General features: G+C 28.8%; 1 protein-coding gene across 1 annotated transcript; it reads left to right on the top strand.

The window, feature by feature from the left end:
* The first annotated feature begins 18,940 nt into the window (after window positions 1-18,940).
* On the top strand, window positions 18,941-19,859 carry LOC100302322 (cuticular protein). Its single transcript, NM_001162437.1, has 2 exons — window positions 18,941-19,017; window positions 19,137-19,859. Exons 1-2 carry the CDS (start codon window positions 19,006-19,008, stop codon window positions 19,593-19,595), a joined length of 471 nt encoding a protein of 156 aa, NP_001155909.1. The 5' UTR covers window positions 18,941-19,005; the 3' UTR covers window positions 19,596-19,859.
* The last annotated feature ends 1,105 nt before the right edge of the window (window positions 19,860-20,964 follow it).

Raw genomic sequence — 20,964 nt, 5'->3', positions numbered from 1 at the left:
CTGATTTATTAATAAAACTCGTATTTTGTCCGTTGTATTGTTTTAAAATTATTTATTAATTTCTGACCCCCGGCGGAGCATGAATCAGGGTTCATCTGGTTCTTTTATCCCATCGTAGTTCATAATAAAACATATATTATAATATTTTTTGTTTATGTCCGCGGGATGTGCAAAAAATGAACACTGCGTGTAAAAAAAATACCATAATAATAATAATAATAATGATTGCATAAAAGACTTGTGTACACGAATACTAAAATTTGCGTTTAAATTATACATGCATATTATGTAGTTTCAACTGTCATCTGCATGATCGTATCAATGTCGTTGATAAAACAGTAATTTTCATACACAGTTTATTTTGTTATTTGTTTCTGTACAAAGCGACAAACGCGAGCTAGTCGTTAAACATTAGCCGCATTCTAATTTCTAATCGATTATTATAAAGTTAAAAAAATTAGATTATCTTAACATATTATAGGTGCCACGCCATAATACACAAATACATAATTGTATAGACAATATAATAAATAATAATTATGATAACATATTTTTATACAAAATGTATTGTTGTTATTGTTATACATTTTGAACGTATTTAAATTCAAAATATAAAATGTCAAAACAAAAAATTATAATTTAGATGAATAAAATAATTTTAAACAATGCTATTAAATATGTTTATATTCTAAGAAAAAATAATTGTTTTATGAATACGCTTTAACTTATACTATTCTTAGATTTGTCATTTATATTAGAAATTATAGGTATATTAAAATTAAAATTTAATTTTTAGTTATAACGTATATTAAATATATATTAAATGAAGATAAGGCAACTTACTAACCTATAATAGTAAGTATTGAATTATTGTTATTATTTGGTAGGTTTTAATAATATTCCGATTTAAGGCGTATTATTAAGGCAATACAAACAACACTGTTGTACGTAATTACATATGTCTAATTCACAAGGAATTTATTATATAACGTCTATATTATCTATTCATTATTAATGTTACTGTTACAGTTTAAAATATTTATAACTAGTATGCTAGGTACATTTTTTAAAGTATGCTAAAACATTTTATCGTTACGAATCTAAAAATAGTTTAAGCTATATTATTTTAAAATTAAAATGAAGAGATATCGAACTAAACGTATTTAACATTCATTTTTATTTATGATAATGTAGTAATGAAAAAATAATGTACCAATTTGTGTATACTTCTCGACCGATTGGCTTAAATATAGTGTGTTGACTGAAAGGGCGTTTTGATAAACATGTTTTCTTCAATATATATTACAATGATAATATTATGGTGTAATATAATTACCAATTGTTTTTTTATTTTGTTATATTATAATAATTTTTTGAACCAGGCGCGTGGCCAGGGTTATTTTTATTGGGGGAGGTTTTTTAATTTTATGTTGAAATATAAAATTTGGGAGGTGGGCTTTTCACACTCATCATTGTAGTGATAAATGACTGTATTAATAATATCTAATATGAAATCAAACCTATTGACAATATATTTAACGGAAATCTGAATCATATAGTACACAATATATTATTATGTTTTGCATACAAACATTCTGGTGGCGATGGTGGTGGGGAGGAGGGTTAACAGTCTAAGCACCATCACGCTCCACCACTGATTACAACACTATTCTACGAATTAAAATTTAAATGTTTACGCAATGTATAGTTGAAAGGCTAAAACCATGGTTTTGATGCATCAACTCTTTGGTAGGTACGTATTTTTTAAAATCGATAGGTATTATTTATATCATAAAATATATTAATAATATGTTCATAGATATAATCTTCACACGAACATTATGTGTTTTCTAATGGTATAGGTATCAGACCGATCTCGATGTATTAATATTTATATTAAATAATTTTCATTTAAAATTATAAACGAGTGTCCACGGTGCACTGAACGGCGTGGCGTATAATATGGCCGCCGACCATAAATTGCAACACGTTTGTCAGTGAAGTTGCGCAATGCATTTCGTCGTCATCGTCGTTGTTCAACATCCGACTTTGAACTTACTACTTTTCTAATGCACTCGTATGAAATGCATTCGCGCACCCGTTGCGTTCTAGTTCTGTCACCACGAGCAGGTAATGCGCAAAATGCAAAATATAATAATAATAATAATCGTAGCAGGCAGGTACATATAAATAATGTGAAACTAACAATTTGTGTGTGTGTGCATGTCTGTGAGAAAAAGAGGTTTACATATTATTGTGACGATGTCGTTAGATATAAAATTATGGCTTACGCGCGTTGTACCCATATACCTATACAGTGCTTGCACAGCATACTAAACACACTCGACCATTACCGCAGCATTACTAGCACATACCGTCGGTGGATCTATATAGTGATCTAATATACGGTATTATAATATTATTATAATCCTGTATATTTATTGCCTATATGTATGTTTTATAATAATATCGTGTGCGCAATACTTGTAGAATAATATTATCATAAAAACGCGGTATTAATATTATAATTTACGTCGATAATCGCGCGGTCTGCGGAGACAGCGTGGTTTCTGAATTTTTTTCACAACAAACTGAAAATTCCGGGTTTTGATGTAGTTGGGTGTTTATTATACATAATGGTATATAATATAGGTATATATAGGTAATTATTGGTTTTGGAGCGATTCCAAAATTTCGGTTTTAAACTCGCGCTCATTTTATTTATAATTAATTTTACTTTCCTCCACAGAGTCGTCGACACACATACACACACACTCGGCACCAGTGCTCTATCATAGGAGACCGTGTGTCGGTTATTAGCCGAGTTGCCAATAATAATAATAATAATACGAACTCGAAACGTGACGCGTACGGTGTGCGCACTCTTTTATGTAAGAAACGTATTATAGGTAAGTACACAGTTTATGGGCTGCAGCGATGCGGCGGCGTTCCGTGCGCGATAAAGCGCAACGAAACTTATGGCCACAGTTCCGGCCAATTCCCTTCCCTGTTGGCCTGCGCAAAAACAGAAACGAAAACTTTTGTTTCGCAAATTAAAGAACACCGCCGCGCCGCGTCATAATGGTGTGCGGGTATTACATTATTATTATTATTGTGCCGTTGTTCATGTATGGAAACAAATCTTATCATGAAATGTGTACCTGCACCACACGCCGTTTGTATAATATTCGTATATGATATAGGTAGGTACTCGGAATAATACGATTTTAACATTTAATGCGTTTGTGTGCACAATTAACTTGCCAAAAAAAACACATGCCAACAAATCTAAAAAGTAGGTACGAGGTAAGTTTAGTTATCCCTTCAATTTATAAGTAATTTTATATGTTTTGTTTTTTTTTCTCCGTAAATTATTTACTACGGTATACTATGGCACGAAAAAAATCTTTTGACCGTTATATTGTGTAATACATAAAAAAAAAGTTTGTTTGAGCTCTCTGTTGTTATTAAAACAGTTCAACCTTTGGCATATAATCGTTATGCGAAAATATTTACCATAGTAAAATAACAAACATTATGACTGTTAGCTTATACCAGAAAACGCATTTAAAATATCAATATTTTCGTATTGTAATGACTAAATTACTTCATTAATTATTATAAATAATAATTGTCATAACACTCATAACCGTTTAACTAGAAATGATGCCTATCAAAATGTTATTATAATATAGATAAATAATGCCATAATATGATGCAATTTCAAAATAATGGTACCTATAATATTAGGTAATAACGATATATCTAAATCTTTTAATCGGTTTATTTTTAACCGAAAATAATGTAGAAAGGCACAGAAAGTGAAAATAATTATTTCATAATATACTATTAGATAGATTGATTACCCTGATAATATATTTTAAATGTAAAAAGTATGATTTTAAAATATTACAACATAAACATATAGGTACTGCATAGTTTGATAAATAATTAAATGAAAAAAATATTTAGTTGCTTTGAATAATATTGAACTATATTTTAAAACAATCCATATATTTTGTTTCGATATTACCTATATTTAAAACCATGATAAGTTATCTTATAGTCAAAACTAACAGTCTAGTAACTAATTTTCATTTTTGTTTGAAAGAATTTTAAAATTTAAGATGAATGTTTATTTCTCACACTGTGCGTTTTTATGTGTGTGCCTACGTAATATAATAGTGATCTGCGCGATTTATTATAATTGAAATCTATCATCGGTGACCATCAGAGGCTATAATTATTAATTACTATTATACTTATCATGGCGTTGAGTTGAAAATTACAATTAAATCTCTGGCCACGTGCAGCTGTTGGGCAACGCATGGGATTGGTAATGGACAAAAATAAACACGACATAATTAATTTTTTTTTTGTATTTTTTAGTCTAGTGAAAGATACTTTGGTGTGTATGTATGTGTATGTGTGTGTGTGTGTGTGTGTGTGCATTTTTGATTAACGAAATTTTCTTTGAGTATTACGTCGGTCTTTGTTGTCGGCTGGGTTGGATAGGACACGCAAACCAGAACCGGTCCTGCGTCGTATCGCTCCATATTTCCAATAGCCGACGGCCTTTTTATTGTGACAATCCGATCGTTTTGGCGGTACGTTATTATGAAAAATAAAAATAACAGTAATAAATAAATGCGTTTATACAAATATGCGTATAAACTATATATACACGCGTATAATACATAATCTACAAATACACACTAACACACATTCATGATAATTCAGCCCGAGGCTGTTTCTGTGCGCACTGCAGTTGTCCATAATGTCGAAACCCCTTCGGAGCTTTCAAATTTTTATCAAAATGTTTCGTCACACCACTATCCTTGTAGTGATTATATTGTAAGTAAATCGGAGTAAAATAGTACAAAAATCATAAAATATATCGTTGAAATACATATAAAGGTACAAATCATATTACTCTGTACCTATTCACACGTGCATATTATATAGAAAAATATTTTTTCTTATTTTTTTTTCACATTATTTATCGACAATAGAAAGGAAAAGGAATCTCTATTTATGCACCAGTATTATAGGCATGGGTATGGGTACCTACGTTGCAGGTCCAAGAGAATTAATACCGTCCAGAATAGATTTGTGATCAAAAACCTATTCCCACAGTATGACCTATACCAACGTTATTTCTTATAATTTAACGATGGTGGTAATCAATTAATCATTTACAACTTCAATGAACTGACAGTTTTTTTTAGTTAAACGTTAATACCTACGAGTAAATTAGTATACAACTCAGGTGCAGGCTACCAAATAGTTATTAAAATATATGAATTTTTGTTGCTAAAACAAAATAATTACACAATGAAATGATTAAATGTAATGTTCAACTATTATATTAAATTATTAAATATAAGTTTTTTTATTTTTTACTTTCTTAAGAAATATAAAATCTATACTAGGTAGGTACTTGGCATAATAGGTATATGTAATATGATACTTAAAAATAACATGGTATAGGTACATGATTAAGAAGTCACCCACTAGTGACTCTTAGCTTTAGGGGTAAATATAAGTTAAATATAAAAGTATACGTTTTTAGTTTCACATATTATTTTCTCTTTAATAAGACGTATATCTTTTTTTTTTTTTATTGATTTTTAAATATAACTCAGCAACAATGGCCATTAGTTGGTTAAGTATATCTTATAAAGTTATTAATTAGAAACGTAATAATCAAATGTTTATTTTTCTTTAAGACACACAGCAACATGGGTCGCTACGTTTACAATTAACAATTATAAACTTAATCAAATGTTTACATGTTATATTGTGTATAATATATGTATCAGACATTTATAACAGGTATTATGCGCTATATCAATATTATAGAAACACATCAATAGCTAATATTATAGTACTTTTCATTCGTAGTTTTTCATCATTATTTTTTAGATTTAATAGGAGCAAAAGAAGTAGGTTAAGATACATTTTTTTTTAAAAAAAATGTGTTTTTTAGAAAATATACTTCATAGTTCATACGTCATATATACTTTAATGTTTGATCAACTGAATTTAGTTACGACAGAGAACACTTAGATTGATCATTTCTAGAATTTTTTGTAGAAAAATAGATTATACATAGGCAGATATTATAGTCAATAATATTGAATAAAGAATAATTGTTGTGTACCCACTTAAAGTTATTTTTTTTCTAACTTTGTTGTGAAAATTAAAGCTGAATATTTATAAATGTAATGTTACTGATAAACTGTTTTTAATTATATAATATACTTTTAATATTAACATCGAAAACGTCAGACGAGTCAACCAATATAAATTGGAAACTGAAAAACTGGATTAAAAAAATTAACTTATACGAGTACATTGTTTTAAATTTTTTTAAAGTTATAACCATACTTGTAAATTTACTCACGGATTACCGAAAAAATAAGCTATTTAAAATTACTCATTCATTTTGTAAATTATAACTTGGGATATTATGGTGCTTTTGGGACATACTCTATACGAAAATATATAGATTAATTCATTAGTAAATAAAATGACGTTGTTACCAAAGGTAAATTACATTAAAAAAAGGAAAATGTCATGTTCCTGTTTGTAACATGAGTAGTTCCTAACTATAAAGTGTGATATGCCTTGATAAATGCAATTTCAGACATACAATTAGAATACTATAAATGAAAACTAATTTGTTATAAAAAAGCAAACTGTATAAAACATTGCTGGGACATAAATTGTATAATAGTTTGTTACCTGTTAATTACAACTATCAGCTATTAATTATTATAGGCACCTAATATATTTTTTATATTCCTTTTATTTATATTCTATAAGATTCTTGTTCACAATAATTCTGATTTGTAATTAAATAATTACAAGTGTAGTTGAGTTTTTATAATATGCAGTTATGTTTGTATTCAAAAAATGTTCATACTTTGTTGTTAATGAAAAAAGAGTATGACGTTAAAGTTATAATTGCGTTCTCAATAATTATTAAAATTGTGTTATTCGGTATGTTAAAAATGTGTATCATTAACAATTTTAACATTATAAAGTGTACTTGAAATGCTAAAGTGAGGTTCAATACGTTTTTATTTTAAAACGTTAACCTTGGACAGTTGGACGAATTACTAGAACGATTAAAATCATAATTTATTAATATCATAAGATAAATTATTAGAATCATGTTGGATAAATTTAATAATCATTAAACGATAAATAAATTATCTATTTAAACACAAGGTTAATTAACAGTATTTAAACTAAATTGCATTTACTATCACTATATACCTATATATTTTAATATAACAATTTATCAAACAAATTATTTTCCCCCCACAGGTATACTTTGATTATAATAGAAATTTCATATGTGATAAACCCTCGAACAAAGATTCTAGTGTCTCCAAGAGAATACCGTTGTGAACTTATCTCAGAAATAATTTTAGGCATTCACCCCGTTTTGGTTAATTTGAAACTAATTGGGGCACAATAAATTAATAGTTGCAATTTTATGACCACTTGAAGCGAACATCCATTATAAATAATAAGAAAAGTTACTAAACCAAAACTGCAAGTTGTAAATTTTTTTAAAATTTTTATCGTGACAATTTCGTTTAGCACTATTAAAAAAATAAAATATCAAATATGGAAGATATATATTAACAATTATAGTACAATTAATGATATATGTTTGCATGTCAACTCTATCTTATAGATTAATTAATATACTATTTTTATTTAAAAGGTTGATCTGAAGATATGTTATATGAAATATTGTTGAAACCTTTTTTTCTTCTAAAACGTATTAAAACAAAATAAATCAAAAATGGGGTCTTCAATTTCATTAACTATCTAATGTATAATAAATGAATGTTCACAAAATTAATTAGGGCTGGTTTAATTAATTGTTATTACAAGTTAATGTTCATGTATTATTCAATTTGTAATTAAGTTGTAAGCTACAGTAGCTATTCGATTGTCATCAACGTCAACCGGTCACAAAAATACCGGGATTTAAAAAAACAATATTTAAATACGATTCTAATTAGTTAAAAATAAAAATAAATTATTAAACAATTATTACTAGATGGATGGTTAAAAACACGTTTAAAAGTTATTCCATGAAAATGATATATTATTATTTTCCTTTCTTTTCAGCAAAAATATAAGGTGCGCTCTCCTGCAGTAGTAACAGCGACGATAAATCATTATACATAATAATATAATAAGATATTATTATAATATGTTATAATATTGTGACAATGACCTGACAATTGTTTCGATGATTTTAATATAAGTACGTAAGCGATAGGTGTAAACCAGTTTTATTATTCTACTTAGCAGTTAGCGGTATAAAATCTCGGTATTATGAAAATGTGTAATACAATACACATTGAAATAACGCGTAGAAATGTTGGAAAAAATCTCCGGTGATCGTATATCAGCGTGTCTCCTTGACCTATCAACCACATTATGTTACGCGTGTACCTATATATGTTTCGCTAAAGTCATACGTGCGGCCATAGGAGCCGGTCAGCGTTTTCGTTTCATTTGTTACACATTTTTCGACATTTATTGTGGCAACAGTGGATTGAAGAATATAATATGAAATAGATAAAGGTGTATGTATATAGGTATACCAGATACCTAGTTAAAGGTCCCGTACGCCGTATTCTAAAAATATTAGAACAAGGTGCACGGGCGAGTGGACGTTGCGAAGAATCGAGAGTAATATTCTGCAATGGCGCATATTATTCTATTTTATTAAATTTAAAAATAATACTCGTTTCTAAATATTATTGAATTGTCAATTTGTCTTCGAAGAAATCGTATTATATCATACTATTATTTATATAGCTATAGTCTTTAAAAATCCTCAAAAATAACTACTGCCAACGAAATATTATTACATTTTTATTACGACGAAAACGTGCATCCAAGTCCTGTCGTTGACGCCAGCCGGGTTTAAAGGGGTGCAGGCCCACAACGGATATCGAACAATAGTGGGCACCTGGTGGGTAGTACGTTTCCTATAATATATGGATAATGGATATATTATTACTATTTGGCCTCGGGACCAAAATTATCTTAATCCAGGCTTTCGTCGACGGGTATGAGCTGCTGCTTTTACACCACCACGGTAGTCAAAATTAAGCGCTAGTGCTGAACAGAAAATTGAATTGGCTACGACGAAGAGACTGACTATATGACCGTCTCGATCCGTATGTAGGTATCGATAGTTAATTGCTGTGTCGCTTGACCGAAGAGTCGAACAGTTGACATAAACAATAATAATTCAGTTACCTAGTAGATTATAGGTACCTAAATAAACACCTAGTAGATATTACCACTTTTGTAGAATATAAAATTGGTATAGTTACTAAAACAATAATATTTCAAAATACGTAACTTTTAATTTGAAATAAAAGAAACGAATTGTTTACCTGTACCTACCTATCGAACTAAGAATATTCATAAGTTGTTTAATTAAATGAAAATAAAAACAAATCATTTATAGGAGGTAACGGGAATCGTTTCCTCGTCGTAGTGTATTCTATGTAATATGTCAAATGACTATTAACAATATAAACGATTTGGACCCTATTTACTAAACGCAAAACAATCTTATTTAAATTTCATGGGATAGTTTGCATATCAACATTTTCTGCATGAAAAAAAACCGGCTTTCTAATAGTTGCATAATATTTGCATCCCTCACGTACGGTCTATATAGTTTCGTCTATGATCAAGTCTCTGATGTTTCACATTGTCCACGTTACAAAAATCATATCCTATGGCGTGTTTATTAAGCACTAAATAATCATTATAAAATATTGTCGTTTCGTATGCGACTGGTGTGCTTTTCGTTAATCGAGATGGCATTTATACGACAACCGATCGGCGACGACGTTACCTATTTCAAGTCGATCGGTAAATATCATGGATGATTAGGAGGTACCTATATATCAAACGCATGCTCGATTATCTGGGACGATATTCAGAAGAAAATTAAATTTAACTCTTTGTTATACTTACTTGTGTATTTTTTCAGAAAAATAAATAATAAATAAATGATAGATATGTATAATAAAAGAAAAAATTACGTTTAATGCCAAAGGGTCAAATAAAAATATAGGTAAACGTTTGGCAATTACAGGCTCTATAATTATTATGTAAAATGACATTAAACGTATTTAATTTATTTAATAATATATAAATGGTTAAATAACTACATATTATTATCATAATATTTATATTATATACATATATTAGTAAACGCATATTATATATACAGCAAGGCCATTCAAATTTAACGTTATAAAAATAGCGAGCGTTACAGTCAATCATCCTTACGAAATCTCCAAAATTTTCTAATTACTTCAAAATGACTATTCAGTCCAGGACAATTATTTGACATCCATTAACCCTCTTGGGAATTTACGGAGACTACTAAGATGAATGACTCTACATAAGAATATACAGTCGTTGAGAAATAATATAATCATTTAAAGAGGCTTTGAATAATTATTATAACTCTCAGATTCTGACCGTAAAATACTATACTTAACTCCATATTATATATTGCAATATGCATAGATTACCTCTTCATAATCCAGACAAAAAGTTTTCATGATTTATACTTAATAACCTCGCGCTAGCAAATTTTAGATTATTTTAAATCAAAATTTAAAAATGTTATTTTATTTCTGATATGGACAAATCAAATGTTTGTTATGTACATAGTCATGACAATTTACTTTTTAAGATAAATATAATATCTGAGATGCTAAAATATTTTCATACTCGTCCATTACCAATATAGATGATCTTATAATTAGAATCATGCAAACAAATATTTCTAACAATGAATAATGAAGTAAAAAATGGGTCACCTGGGCAGTATATATCTTTGTCATTTAACATTGGACTAAACTTATTATATTTACAATATAAAAATTTGAATTACGAGTTCTAACAAAAGAGTCAAACTTTATCATCTGATCCATTTTTAACGAATGATCATGGAAAAGTAATTATCTTTTTTTAGAGAAAGAACTACCTACACTTAAATATAAACAGTGTTTTTAAATAATGATTTAAAACTAAGAACACTATAAACATTTTCGTTAGAGCTGTTGCTTTAACGACGTACCTTTTTATCTCCTGTAAATTATGCCCAAGATAGACGTATTGTAAAAGTTAGTCAAATCACGTTTTGTTGATGATTCGTGAGGAATTTCACCAAAAAAGAAAATATTAACATTTAACAAAAATGTCATCGAATGAACGTTGAACAGTAAATAGCATTTTAAGTTGAAAACAGTAAGCTACCTACCTAAATAAACTGTTGTGATTTTAATAAAATATCTGTACCTACAATATTTTGTTATACAAAATAATTAAAATTGCAATTAAATTATGCAAATTAAAGCATAATTTCCAGTCTGAATATTAATTATCGTGGTTTACTGCTCAACAATAGTGGTTTATTATCCATAACGGATATACAGGCAATTATAAACAAAGAGAAATGTTCAAAACAAGAAAAGTAAAATTTACTCGATTTCGTATAGGTACTATAATCTAATAAAATAAACTTGAAATAAACAAAAGTAGAATTACGTTCAAATATGAAATATTTTTTAACATTGTTATATATTTGAATGTAAAATATACTAGTTAAATTATAGTTAAAAATAGATGGTACACATTATAGTTTTATATTGATTAAGCATTTAACATATTTATTTAATTTTCTAACATATGGTATAGATTTGACATGATATACTTTAATATTTAAATGTTTATTTTTAAACAACAGTTTAATTGTATTACAGTTTTTGTCACTAAACATTTAAAACATGAACTATTCATTTTCAAACGGTAGGTAAATGCCAATTTGTGTGTATTATTTCAGTTAGTTTTTAATTCAATTTAAACACACATTTTATGAAAACATTGGTTGAGAGTATACGATATCAACACACGTTACACTAATACAAAATACGATTTTAAAGATTTACTCATGTTTAATTCAATATTTATAACTGTGAAAACAAGTAAGGAGTGTTTTTTTAAATTTTTATTATATATCTTCAACAATAATACTTGTTAGTAAGTATATACTATATAAACATAACTATAAAAATGTTTTTGTTATTATAAGCAACTCATAAATGTTACTGATTCAATGTCAGTAGTTTCTATAGTTATTACTTGTCCACCGAAGTTTAACACCCACTTATTTTCAATACTACGTTTCATATTATAAATGATAAAAATAAGAATGTGTTTTTGTCTTCATTACATGTCCTAAATAGTTATCATCAATATAATAATGAATAATAACATTCATCACATATTAAAATGACGCTGTTGATTTACCAAAACTGGTTTGAATAATTAAAAATTATTTATTAATGTATAAAATATGTTTTAACTTCTTCAAACATATTTTTAAATTTAGATTAGAGTATTTTAGTGGTCGTTTAACAATATCACGATATCGCGTAAGGTTCTTTTGGTTTTATTATTGAATAGTAAATTATTAATAGTAATTAGCAGAAAATTATTATTTAATAGTCAATCAAAAATTGGTCATGAATTTTACGTTCAACTAAAACCATTGTGCTGAAAATTTTCCACACGTTGTATATACAATTTTATCTGAAAAGATGTTGGCACGGATATATTATTGTATCGATGTTCAATTTTTAAATTTTTAAATTATATTAGATGCATAAAATGTTCTAAGCTAAAACTACAATTATTAATAGGTACCTACATCATTATAATAATTAATAATTATTTATAGCATTCGATTACAGAAGATATTAGAAAACATTTTCGGAACGTGCTTTAAATGCATTTATATCTCACGAAGACTTATGTAGGTAATATTATTTGCAATGAATTTATAATAATTCGATTTTATTTTTATGTATATTTTACATTTAGTTGGTATCGTGTTACGTTGTAAACGGACAGAACGATCGCTATGATGCTATAAATTAATGTCGGGTACCTATATTAAAAAAAAAAAAAAATAGCAAGAGCTCGTTATCAATAAAGGTCCAGTTCGAATTTCTCCAACCACCGTCGCTAACACTTCCAACCACCTTATATATAAAAATATATATATTAGGTAGGTGTATGGTGTGGACTAGTGGAAAACGAACCAGTTATTAGTTGATTTGGCCAATGTCTATGATTTATGGGTTCATTGGTGGATTACCTATTATGATGTAAAGCTGTGATTCACCATTGAGTAAATGGGCTAATAAATTTAAAATAAAATAAGGAAAAACTGCATCTATGGTTCGGGACATGGAATTCTACGGAAAAAATGTTAAGAGTAATGGATGAAACAATGAGTCTTTGCTCAATAAAAACAAAAACCATATTTTTCTCACCTTGACAAGTGTAATGTTCCGTACTTTTTGGTTAGTTACACCCGGATGAAAATATAAAAAAATTACTATGTACCTACCTAACGGCTAAAAAACAAGTTTTATACTTTTATATTATGGATTAAAAAAATAAAATAGACGGTCTAGAAATCAAGAGAAGAAACAGTTTTCGGTGGTGCGTGTCATGATATCTGGTGCGTAAAAATGATTAATGTCCTTTGGTTTTACTGGCCGAGGTAACTGAAAAAAGCTCTTAGTTAAATACCATTTTTACACCAGAAAAAGAAATATATAAGAAAGCTCATTCTTGATAATATTTGATAACCATTTCGTCAGCTGATTATATTGCCGATGTAACAGGCAAATCTTACCCCCGGATAATTTTATCGGTGGGGGGGAGGGGGTAAGATAATTTTACCCCCAGTAACATCTTCTTAGGTTTTTTTACCCCTGGTAAAATTATCCTAGGATAATCTTACCCCCGGTAAGAATATCCTAGGGGCTAGGACATTTAAAAATATTACACGATATAGTCAATTATTACATAGGTACCTATTTATAAATAATCAAAAAATATAACTGAAAGTATTGTGTATTATGACTATTTTAAATTATCGTTTCTATAATATAACTATAGATGTAGGTACCTACGTATTTTGTACTACGATAATATATATATAATATACTAATATTATGATAAAGCTTGGTTTTAAGCTGAATATGGGTAATTCAATTATTTTATTCATGGTACCTGTATAGAAACACATTAATAACTAGCTTAACATAAAAATATAAAAATTCATATTATATACCTACCTCATTACGAGTATATTTGAGCAAGTTATTACTTAATATAGTTAAATTTTGTGTTCAATTTCAAAATTAAAACTAGGAATAAAAAACTATTTCATAAAAAACGATTTTATACTCATTTAGTTGATCTTGATTTGTTTTTTTAAAAACTTATTTTTAATATTATGAGGTAATTTTTTGAAAGTTATGATACTATACCGACTCAATGAGTCTATAATATAATGGTGTATTACGATTGCCAAACTAAAAACATATTTATTTACAAACGTCTAGATAGTTTAATTTTAATGTTAAGTATAACTAATTATATTTATAATTATTTTTCAATTATCGTGGTGATTGATGAATTTTTATGTAGGTAAGCGTATAATAAAACGACATTATAAACATAGTTTTAGAATTGTTATTAATATTGTAATAGCTGATGTGATATTTTATCGTTGAATAGGTACGTTTTCTGCAGGCCATTAATTCTATTCGGTTTATGCTCGCCAGATTCTGTTGGGCTAAACATTTATTTATGATGTGTGATAGGTAATAGAAAATAGAATTATTAATCACTCGAAACAAATAAATCTATTTATCATGGTTGCATCTTTATTGCACGTAGGTATACATGAATATAGGATTTATTATTACCTACCTACGTTCTAAGTCGTATGTTGAAAGGATAACATTATAACAATGTATGCAATAAAGTTTGTTATCTTTGATATGTATACGGAACAACACGGTAAAAACACATTAATGTAACAATCGTTCGTAAATGGCTGGTTTAAATAATATTTAGAGCAAGAGCCGTAACATCTTATCATAACTATAAACGAAAAGAAAATATATCGTGTACGCATAATTTTACTTAGTACTATAATGCTTGGTATATTATTTCATTGTTATAATATAATTTTTATTACAATAATAAATTAATTTTGACTCTTAACATTATTTTGGATAAAAATTATATTTCGATATTTAATATTATGATGTTCCCTCAGAAGTTGGTTTCTTTTACTTGTGTAACATTTTTTTTTAATTCTATAAGCCATAGTTAGTACCAATTTATTTGTAATCCAGTGATCGTTCTGCGTCAGTGAACTTCTGCTATGTTAACAGTGTGGTATGATAAACAAAGAAAAGTTTGTTATCTTAGTGACTTGAAGTGTTACGCTTTTTGAACTGTTGTCTTTTTTCTAGGACTACACAGTAATATTTACTTACATTATAATAATCTCATTTAACATAAAAATAATAGTACATAAACTAATTAGGTTTAATTAATTACCTACTAATTATATTGATACATTATTTGAAAATAAATTAAACTTTCATATTATAATTGTTAAATTTCTTTAACCTTTAGATTTGAATATTTATTAGTTATTGTATAATTAACACAAATGCACAATTTACATAATTTTCTGTAAATACAAAATGAGTAAATTGAGTATAAATCACTGACACTATTTTTTATTGTAAAAATCACCAAGGATTTTTGATTTATTTATTATTTATGTTTCATTTTTTTAATGAATCAAACAGATATTGGGTTGGGTCGGTATTGATCATTATTTATTTTTAATAGTATTTAAAAATGAATGTTTATAGTGATATATTACAGATATTGGTAATTATAATATTATCATGTTGCCGATATAGTTCACAAGTACCTGATATAAAATATATTAAATTGATTTTATCTAAAGGCAATAAACGCATAATATATAATACATATTATATTGATATCGATGTAATTTTATTTATTTAATGCCTGAGGCAAACACAATATGCCGTCCTTATATAATATATTTTGACAGTCAAAAGTGGGTTGGACTTTAAATGACGTAATCACGGAGATATTAGTGTCTGATAACCATACAATATTATGACTATTGATAAGCATCGGACTTAAAAATAAAAATAAATTCTAAATTAACAGTAGTCGATTGTGAATAATAATATTGTGAAACCAATACCATGGCGCAATCTATGTAAAAATATGTGTCCACTGTCCAATATATACGAGCGGTAATATAGTGCGCAACAAATTTAATACGTTGTAAGGAAGAACTGTTTTTCATACCAAGTATAAATTACAGTCCTTTCAAGTCACATTGAGGGTGTATTGCCTATTTTGATGGGTCTTTATTGTTTTGCGAATGACGGTATAAGAAAACGAAAACGATCGTGGGGCGTCTAATTTAATTTTAAATTGGCAATGAATACAAATGCAATTCAATTTCTATACAAACAAAATGTTATCTCTATTTTGCTTTATCTATATTGCCAAGGTTAGTTTCGATAACGTTGGTAATTTTTCCTCAAAACTTTGAATACTTATTGACACTATCAAATATTAATACAGCATGGAAAGTCGGTACTCGGACACCACGAAAGGGTATATTAAATATTAATGTAGGTATATACCTAATAGCTATTACGAGAATTCTATTGATATTACAGTAAATGGGAGCAACATTCCATACTTCCTATAAACATTTTGTACCTACTATTAGGACTTAGATACATGTCCACATTTATTAAGACAGCCCAAAGTTTCGGAGGAATTCGTGGCATCGTAGCATCATCCTGGTGCATGGCAGTTTCCATTTCCTGTTCAAATTCCCCAATAAACAGTGTTTCCGACGAAGTATTTGTGATATAAGTTTATGCAGGTTGTTGATTATTATACCTACCTAGTTAAAATTGTATTTTAAAAATTATTGTTTAATTGATTGCTGCGTTAAACTAAATTAAGCTCTGTCGGTCTGTCCTTAATAATCTTAAAAATGTAATAGATACTCACATTAAGATTTAATCCAATCGCCCACCAACTCGGCCAACCACTGTGCCCCGTGCGGAACAATGAAAGATTTCCATTAAATTGAACATTTTCCGATTTTTCTCACTTTTGTAATATGTTTCTTCAACATTTTTTATCTGTTATCACTTTTGTAATATTGGTTTTACTTAATATATTTTAATGACAATAATTTTTACAACCGTTACAACTACATAATGCATACCTATTGTGTAGGTACCAATACCGAGTATATATTTATAAATCACGAGTATTATTATGTCTTGATAACATAATATATCCTATACTCATACATAGCTGGTAGTATCTTTCTAACTATACCTCAGTTTATTACTATTACATTTTAGTTGTATGTTATAATATTATATAGCCATATAGGTAATATTATACACGCGCATACAAAAACACATAAAATGTTTATTGCTATTACAGATTTGTTATATTATGCTACAATTTATGGCTACGTTTATGGTAAACACGAATCACCTTGAAATAGGAATTAGTTTGGATGCGAATTTCAAATTTGGTTTGGATCTCCTTTTCAATTAGAGTTCGATTTAAGCTTTACAAATTTCTATTTTATAATCTCGCGCAAATAAATTTAACACGACATTATTAATAAGTTTAAAAATTACATAATTTGTTTATACATAGTGCTTAGTATTATTTTCTAGCCACAAGTGGTTTTCCCAGAACTGTGGATTAAAATCATAATATATTCATCATAATACGTTCAAGTATGTATAATAGTAGTTAGTTATCAAATCCTAAATGTACATTACAAATGCCATTAAAGTTAAATATGGGGCTATTGCCTACTTATTGAAAATGTATAAAGAAAATCTAGATAAACGTTCTATAATGGTTTTATATTTTGAGAAATTTGTAGGTACTTAAGTCACAAAACTATAATTAGTAAAAATGATATATTAATTTGTAAGTAAATGCAAGTAATAATTAGGTAGGGGACTATATTAAATAAAAATCTAAATAGTTCATCCAAGTATCCGTAGTTCTATCAATTTAAATTTAAATTGAAAACTTTATATTCAAAATCATTATATTTACTATTGTCAAACAAATAAATATTGTTAAATGTTATTCGATTAAACGATTATAGGGATTTAAAGTAGATACCTACTCAATGGTTTTAAGTACTTAAAATTCTGTACAAACATAAGTTCAAAAACTAAAATAAATTGTATGTCATTAAAAAATAAAATGTTTTCTGCTATGGCCGTTGAATAATTTAAATTTATTTCGTCGGATATCATTTTGAATCATCATGGTTATAGTTACTATAACGGGCCACATGCTTAAAAAAGTACTCACAACTATATAATAAGTATCATGCATTGATTCAACGAACCTGACCAATTATGAAAACATTATCGTTTATATACCTAATAACATTATAATTCCATGTGTTTCCACAAATCATGGTTTTATATTTTTTTTCCACCTACTCAACTTTATGATTATAATATTATTGATTTGAGGAGAATTAATATGCAATGGAAATACTGATATACGAATCTAAAGCAAATATTATGTAAATACTAGCCAAATATTTTATATACTTTTGAATTCAAAGTCATCTCGTCAAATTTGTATTGTGTTCGGGGTGTGGCGAGTACCTATATGTAAGGCTTGGATTCACGATATTATATAGGTATACTTGTGTTGATGATGAAGGCGTGGGACTATATAGTTTGTGGCCAGGTCGCAAAGAGCAAAAGAAAAATACGTGAACGACTTAACGGGCGTCTCCGTCTCAACCGGTTATCGTGCACGGCGAAACGACCACTACAAGCCGAGCGGGCCTCGTGCGCCAAATGCGCCTGGAAGGGATGCCGCGACAATGTTTTATCATATAAATACCGTGTCTCGGGCCTCTATATTCACCAGTTCATTTCTGTACACAGTCATCGAGCATTTCGATTAAACAAACACAAAACAGTCAATAAAATGGCCGCTAAGGTAAGTCACTCAGTCTTATAATACATAACATGTAACGAAACATTAAAAAAAAAAATTGAAAAGGTGAACAAATAAATAAAATAATTTTTCAATTTTAATTCCGAAATGTTGCTTTACAGTTGATCATCTTCGCCGCATGCGTGGTTTCTGCCATCGCCCAATACCCCGCCCCAGCCTACAAGCCCGCTTACCCCGCCGCTTACCCAGCACCCGCTTACTCCGCACCAAAGGCTTACGCCCCAGAGCCCGCCTACGCCCCAGCCCCGTACAACTTCGAATACAGCGTAAACGACCCACACACCTACGACGTCAAGAGCCAATCCGAATACGCTGACGGCAACGGTTACGTCAAAGGATCTTACAGCCTTTTGGAAGCCGACGGTTCCACCCGCGTCGTCGAATACACCGCCGATGACTATAACGGTTTCAACGCCGAAGTCAAGAAAATCGACGGAGGATACAAGGCCCCATACAGCGCACCAGCCTACAAGCCCGCCTACCCAGCTGCACCAGCTTACCCAGCACCAGCCTACCCAGCACCGGCCTACAAGCCAGCCCCATACAAGCCAGCTTATTAATTCGTCCTCAAACGATGATGATGACGGTGATAATAATAATAATTATTATCGTTCGTAACCATATTATCATTATAGAACATAATGCTATAATATTATCGTTGTTCCGTCTCCTTCCGACTGTCCCTAATCAGCTGTTACACGGTTCCACTGTCCTGGAGTCCGCTCACCAGTTGTTTGTACTATTATCATTGATTCATTTGTTTTTGTTTAAATGATTGTGTACATTACTGTGTAAATAAATCATTCATCATATTCACAAAAAAATCGTTTTGTCTTATTGTTGTTATTATTATTATAATTTGTTGGTATTTCACATAATACATTTTATGAGATATCGTGTTGTGTGGAAACTCGGGGAACACAAATTGTCCACTTCATAATATTATGATGGACATTACGTTGGTGTAAACGAACAAGCTAATTTACAACACCAGTTCGAATACGCTGACAGTTACCCGCACAATCGAGTTGTACAACACTGCTTGTACACCATTCCTAACTAGGACATTATCCGGCACCAGCTTACAAGCTATCTCATTAATATGTATCCACACTACAATTACCTTCCTGATCTTACAAAGTGCGGTTACAAATCTTACGGTTTTAACAATATATCGTAGGCTTGTACATTCCCAAGTAAATAAAATATAACTCAACGTCGTTATTGCAAAAAAAAAAAAAACATCTTTATTTATTATTATTTTCATCTAATGTGATTATACCATAGAAATAATACAATGTTAAATAATTTATATTTTAAATACATGAGATTATGTAAAAATTAATACATTTTATAACAATATATATTAACATTGGCCTATAAAAAGTTTGTTGCTTTAAAAGTCTTAATAACCTGACTTTTCAGTTTATTGTCCATTTAAACATTCAAGGTAAACAATAAATACCTACAATTATCTCGAAGTGTTTAATACACAGTTATACTTTTTTGCTTCGTAGTCTTAGATCGGCACGTTACTGAACAAATCTATGCGTACTAAGCAAACAACTTTGATTGTATGTTCTACTAACTTTTTAGAAATCGTTTAGGAGACTGAATGGTTTTTACATTTATCAAACGTGCCAGGAAATCCGGTAAAAATATTGAAAATGTATTTAAAAAGTAAGCATTATATATATATATATATATATATATATATATATTGGTCGAGAATGCTGGTTGTATAATCAATGAATGAAAATATATCCGTTATCATTAATCATTATACTTTGGCTAACAGTTGGACTACAGAATTAAAGGCGACAAGAAGAGAAAAATAAAAAATAGTCTTACATGTTATAGGTAGATATATATATATATTTTTTTTACATTTATCTTTGCAAGATTGATAAATCGACAACCTCTTCAAGT

This window comes from Acyrthosiphon pisum, chromosome A1 (assembly GCF_005508785.2).
Source record: "Acyrthosiphon pisum isolate AL4f chromosome A1, pea_aphid_22Mar2018_4r6ur, whole genome shotgun sequence".
Taxonomy (NCBI): domain Eukaryota; kingdom Metazoa; phylum Arthropoda; class Insecta; order Hemiptera; family Aphididae; genus Acyrthosiphon; species Acyrthosiphon pisum.
This window is presented reverse-complemented; position numbering and strand designations above follow the sequence as displayed.